Below are 5220 nucleotides of genomic sequence, written 5' to 3'. Positions count from 1 at the left end.
TCCCCGTGGACCCGTGTATTGTATTATTAGTAGCAAATTCGGCCTTATACAACATTCGATCCCATTTATTTATGGCATCCGCTAGTTTAGCCAGCATAGGTACAATGGACTTGTTTACGATTTTGACCTGCCCGTTTGCCCTAAGTTTACCTGACGCTATTAATACCAAGTTTACTGATTCACTTTCCAAAAATTCCGAAAAATGTTTAGACGTACCTCGATCACTTATTATTCGACGTGATTTAGAGTAGGTACGAAAATAATCACGTAAGTGTTTAATTGCTTCTTCAGATTTAGTAGTACGACATACATAAAGGCGGACGAACTTTGTGAAAGCGTCAATGACATCAAAATATACTTATTTCTATTTCCTGTTTTTTCTAGTGATCCTAAATGATACAGTTAAAAAAGGTTTGTCTCCTTTTTGAATATTATGGAGTAGACCCTCTTTTCTACCACTTGGATTCGAAAATTTGATATACTTTAAGCAATTACCAATATAATGTCGTACCTTAGCCTTTATACCCGGAAACCAATACACACGTGAAATGTTTTCGATTACCTTAAACAGACCTACGTGCGCCATGTCATCGTGACATGACCTTATAACATTTATTTCCATAGATTCTGGTGCGTAAAACCTAATGTGTTTGTTTTCCTTACGACAAGCTAATCCATTACGGAGCTCATAGAATTTATCGTCACCAGTCTGAAGCTTATTTTTAATTTTAACAATCTTATCGTCTAATAGCAAGGACTTGCTCTAAGGTATTCCATTCTAAGATAAGTATAGCGTGACATCTACTAAAAGCGTCGACGTGTTGCATATTCTTATTAGATCGATGAAAAATTTCGAAATCGTAGTTCTGTAGGAATAACGCCCACCTTGAAATGCGTAGATTAATATCCTTATATCCTTTTTATTTAACGTGTGTCTAAAACTATCATAGTCTGTGATTACCTTAAACGTTATACCTGTTAAATATATGTGAAATTGTTTAATCGTATAAACGACAGCTAAACATTCTAATTCAAAACTGTGGAATTTCGATTCATTAGGTGACGTACGATGACTAAAATATAACACCGGCTAAACTTATTGTCAGCTTGCCCTTGAAATAATATAGCACCAAAACCGGTCGAGCTTGTGTTGCAGTGCAACTCTGTAACGGCTGTAGGCGAATAAATAGCCAACACGGGTGATTTAATTAATGCCGAATTTAGATATTCAAACGCGTTCCGTTTTTCTTCGCCGAACGTAAAATTAACATTATTTTTAACTAGATCATATAAAGGCTTTGCGATTATCGAAAAATTTAAAATAAAGCGACGAAAATAACTCGCCAACCCGAGAAATTGTCGAACTTGTTTCGAATTTTTCAGTACGGGATAATTGAGCTCGACGTGTTTCGAACTCGGTCGCACACCATATTCGTTAATTAAATAACCTAAGTACTCAATCTCCATAACCAAAAAAACACTTGCCTAAACGAAATTGTAGGTCATACTTTGCAGCTAAACAAAAAACTTCTTTCAATATTTCTAAGTATTGTGGAAAAGTTTCGGTCGCTATTAATAAATCATCTAGATATAACAGTAGTTCCCCCTGAACAATTAATTCGCGGAAAATGAGTTGAATAAATCGATTAAATACTCGTGGGAAATTCGTTAAGCCAAATGGCATACTTAAATATTCATACTGTCCTAAAGGTGTAACAAAAGACGTATACTGGACGGACTTTTCGTTTATACGGACATGATGGAAACCGTTTTTTAAATCAATAGACGTAAATATTTTTTTATCTTTTAGTTGACCCAACTGATCATCAATCAGCAGAGTGGGGAAATTGTCCTTAATCTTGATTTTGTTTAACTCCCTATAATCTAAGCATAATCGATATCCTCCAAACATTTTACGAACTAACAAAATAGGACTGCTATACGCAGGGCCGTTCAGAGGGGGGGGCAATGGGACCATTTTGCCCCAGGCCCCATTGTTGTAATATTTTTAGGGGGCCCCCAAAAAGTCTTGATGTATAATAATTAAAAACAAAGAACTATCACCGACCACCGTTATTGAGACAAAAATAATCTGCTTTGCGTCATCCACATAATATTAATACTTAAAATAAAATTAAAATATAATTTATTACTGTCTTATACAGTCATACAATGCGCGAGTAAGAGCATGACGTCCAGTCACGTAGTCAAAACAATCTCCTCCACCGCACCGCTCGTCTATGCCGTCGTTTCTACTTAATAATATTTTAATATATTAGTATAATGTGTATAGTATATGTGTGTAGTATAATGTGGATAGATCGCGATAACGATACTTGATTTGCTACGATAGGCGATGGTGCACGCAGCACTCGATATTTTTAGACAAAAACCTATAACCGATACATTGTAGAATTGACTATTCTGTATAGTAAACCACAACCTACACGGCCGCACCATTCGGTTGCTAATTACTCGACAGTCGATGTGTACCACACTACCACAGTGTCCCTGTATTTTTATAAATTTATTACTAGCACAGTAAATAGCGATTAGCAGAAACACCAATATTAGTAAGTAATAATTGATTGAAATATGTACATATTATTCTTTATTTTTATTAAAATGATTAATTTTTAATATTTCTATTAGTCTTTAAAGTAGTCTATCTTCGTATTGGGACATTAAGCTATAGTCTGTATCATTATATCTACCTGTACTTATAGAATAATACTAAATTATACCCTAATACGGTTATACCTATTTACATTCATAATTACATGTTAAATTTATTGAAGATAAATGTTTTTTTATTATTGACAGCTTTGCTGAAAAAAAAGCTAGGAAAAAGGTGTTCTGATATACATTTTAATATTTTATTTAAAATAATAAAATAATATACGTACATTTTATTTAATTTTCTTAATCTACCTTATCTGTTGTTCTGATATACATTTTAATATTTTATTTAAAATAATAAAATAATATATGAATATTTTTTTAATTTTCTTAATCTACCTTATCTATTTATTTAATCCTATAAACATCCAAGTTAATATTTTCTTTGAATATTTATATCTAGGAATAAATTTTAGTTTTTTGTATACATGGTAATACATTGCTAATAATGTATTGAATAATATTGATATAAATAATATGAATAATATTAAATTCTATTATGTAAGTATGTAATGCTATAGGTACACGAATTTAAATGAGCTTGATTGGTTAAGGTTTGGAAAAATAACGTTTATAAACATTTTGTTATTCTCAGTGAGTATTTTGTTTATCATATTTTATTATTATGGTCAAAGGGCCCCCAAATTAATTTGCCCCTGGCCCCGAAAAACCTTGGGACGGCCCTGGCTATACGGACTGTTGCTCTCTCTTCTAATACCTTCAGACAATAATTCGTCAATGATAACACGTAGATCACATTGCTCGCTATACGAAAGACGTCGGGGGCGAAATGAAATAGGCTGCTCATGTTAAAGAATTATTTTCATATCATAAGTCTAAATTATCCTAATCCCGTTTGTTCTTATTCGAAAAATAATCAACATAATATAATTCATTAAATGCGTACCTCAATTCGTTTAATTTATTATCGTTTTTTTTTAATCGCAAAATCGTCATAATCAATTCACAATATTTCTTTAAAATTAATATCGATTGCGTCCGAATTTCCCGTTTGTGCTATGTCTACAATACAATATTATTTTTAAATTCAATTTTGTATCCCAGTTTATTTAAAAAGTCCCTTCCTAGATTAGCATTCGCATTCATAGTACAATTAGACACTACATACAATTTTAAATACATTTCAACATTATTATTAATTAATACATTCGTATCAAATATACCGCGTACATCTAACTTCACGCCAATAATACCATAAAAACTATTTTTACTCACTATTTGTTTAGTATATAATTTACTTGGAACCAACTCACTCTTGATCAAACTGGTTGGGCTTCCCGTGTTGACTACAGCATTGACGGAAATGCAGCAAAACTTTAATCCAATCATTTCATTTATTAATTATTCTCGAAATTGCGTGAAATTTAGTTTATTCTGTGGCGTATTCAAGTTATAAACTATCAATGCATTCACTACTGCAGTACCTAATGAGACTTCGGTTGCCACTTTGTGGTACCACCTTATAGATTTTCATACAGGGCTATTATAGCTGGATAGTTGATCTGATAAATCAATGCCAGCCTTCCCAGCATTATTGTCAATTATTATTTTTGGCTTCACTATTGATTCATTTTTCCTATTTTTTTTACCTGTGTCTATCATAGAAATGTCATGAGGAGTAGATAACATGGTAACATCCCTTTTCTTCATCTTTTCCTACTATTTGTCCTGGTTGTAGCTTTACTTTTGTAACATCTGGTAGTTTAACTCGATTGGATCTTAATGTACCGATTAAATGCGTATTTTTTTCTAAAAGCTCATTGACTAAATTAAGCGATGTATAAAAATTATCTGTTATAATAGTTCTGCCGCAATTTAAATATCCGGAACATAAATCTACAACGACTCTGCAAAATAATCCTCTTCCATCAGTATGGCTTTTGCCTGCATAAACTTCCATATTATACGTATACCAGTTAACGCTACAAAGTTTAAATAATTTTATACCGTACTTATGCTCCTTCCCAGGAATATACTGTTTGAATTTTAATCGCCCATGAAATGGAACCATTGTTCCGTCTACAGCCATCATTTCTTCTAGTTCCATTATATTTTGAAAGTTATGAACCATTTTTGTAATCAGATTTCGAATTTTAAAAATTCTATCACTTTCTGGAGCTTGGTCGTTATCGGCAAAATGCCAAAATCGGGGAATCAACTCGAATCGATTTCTTGACATGATATTTTTTGCTACATAATTTTTATACAACATCTTCACACTCCAATAATCTTTTAAACTAGGCATTTGGACTAGCCCCATCTACATAAGCAAACCTAAGAACTGTTTAATTTCAACATCATTGGTAGGCACCCACTTAGAAAGTCTTCTAGCTTTAGTCAATCGATGTTTAGATAACACCTGTTCAGCATTCTTATTCGTTTCGACAACCATTAAATTAATTATTTCGTCAGTTATAAATGAGTTCAAGTATGTCCATAATGTTGCATTCAATTTTTAGACTGGGACTTTTTGAACAAAAAATGTTTTTGGTTTTGGTTCGTTAATCATCCCATGTTTGT

The 5220-nt window shown here is 32.4% G+C and overlaps 1 protein-coding gene across 1 annotated transcript; it reads right to left on the bottom strand.

Moving 5' to 3' along the window:
* Window positions 1-4309: 4309 nt before the first annotated feature.
* Window positions 4310-4960, bottom strand: LOC113560163 (piggyBac transposable element-derived protein 4-like). Its single transcript, XM_026965922.1, has one exon. The coding sequence runs from the start codon at window positions 4958-4960 to the stop codon at window positions 4310-4312; it is 651 nt and encodes a 216-aa protein (XP_026821723.1).
* Between the last annotated feature and the right edge of the window lie 260 nt (window positions 4961-5220).

This window comes from Rhopalosiphum maidis, chromosome 3 (genome assembly GCF_003676215.2).
Source record: "Rhopalosiphum maidis isolate BTI-1 chromosome 3, ASM367621v3, whole genome shotgun sequence".
Classification (NCBI taxonomy): domain Eukaryota; kingdom Metazoa; phylum Arthropoda; class Insecta; order Hemiptera; family Aphididae; genus Rhopalosiphum; species Rhopalosiphum maidis.
The sequence above is the reverse complement of the archived record's forward strand: the minus strand, read 5'-3'. Positions and strand labels throughout refer to the sequence as shown.

Bases quoted from the DNA above. Each gene is read 5' to 3' on its own strand.
- LOC113560163 (XM_026965922.1), bottom strand. From the start codon at position 4,960: ATGGGGCTAGTCCAAATGCCTAGTTTAAAAGATTATTGGAGTGTGAAG.